At 74.4% G+C, this 617-nt stretch overlaps 1 protein-coding gene across 1 annotated transcript in view; it reads right to left on the reverse strand.

The window, feature by feature from the left end:
• Positions 1–6: 6 nt before the first annotated feature.
• SLC39A1 (solute carrier family 39 member 1) overlaps positions 7–617 on the reverse strand; it is a 2993-nt gene continuing 2382 nt past the window's right edge. The window contains exon 4 of the mRNA XM_041403960.1: positions 7–617. This exon is cut by the window's right edge and continues 200 nt beyond it. Coding sequence (XP_041259894.1) covers positions 182–617 — 436 coding nt within the window. The 3' untranslated portion in view covers positions 7–181.

Here is a 617-nt window from a genome sequence, read left to right on the forward strand (position 1 = left end):
GGGGGGGGATCCCAGGCCTGGCGGGGTCTCCCCTTGAGCAAGAGGACAGCTTAGGCAGGGAAACTGAGGCACGGCGACGGGAGAGGCGCTTTGGCACTTCGGAAAGGAGGACGCGGCGGGGGCTACGTGAATTCCACGGGATCCTCCCGGGGCCGGGCCGCGGATGCCGAGCCGGGCGATCTCACCCCTTGACGAAGAGCACGGCGCTGACCAACGCGAAGCCGGCGAGGATCAGGATGACCTTGGGGATGCGATTCCCGGGCGCCCCCAACTCCTGCGGCAGAATCTCCAGGAAGGTGACGAAGAGGAAGGTGCCGGCCGCCAAGCCCTCCAGCACCGCCCGGCACAGCCGCTGCCGCGGCCCCGCGCCCGCCGCCAGCGCCGTGCCCACCCCGACGCCCAGCGGGGACACGAGGGCCAGCAGCGCCAGGCACGAGGCCACGGCGGGCGGGCGCAGGCGGCTGCGCAGCAGCTCCAGCGAGAGGCCGAAGGCCACGGCGCCCTTGTGCAGCAGCAGGGCCAGCAGCACGCGCAGCGCGGCCGCCTCGCCCTGGCGCAGCCCCAGCGCCAGCCCCTCCAGCGCGGCGTGCAGCGCCAGCGCCAGCGCCAGCGCCCCG

The sequence above is a fragment of the Onychostruthus taczanowskii genome, unplaced genomic scaffold (genome assembly GCF_017590055.1).
Source record: "Onychostruthus taczanowskii isolate IOZ18803 unplaced genomic scaffold, ASM1759005v1 scaffold207, whole genome shotgun sequence".
NCBI classification, from domain to species: Eukaryota; Metazoa; Chordata; class Aves; order Passeriformes; family Passeridae; genus Onychostruthus; species Onychostruthus taczanowskii.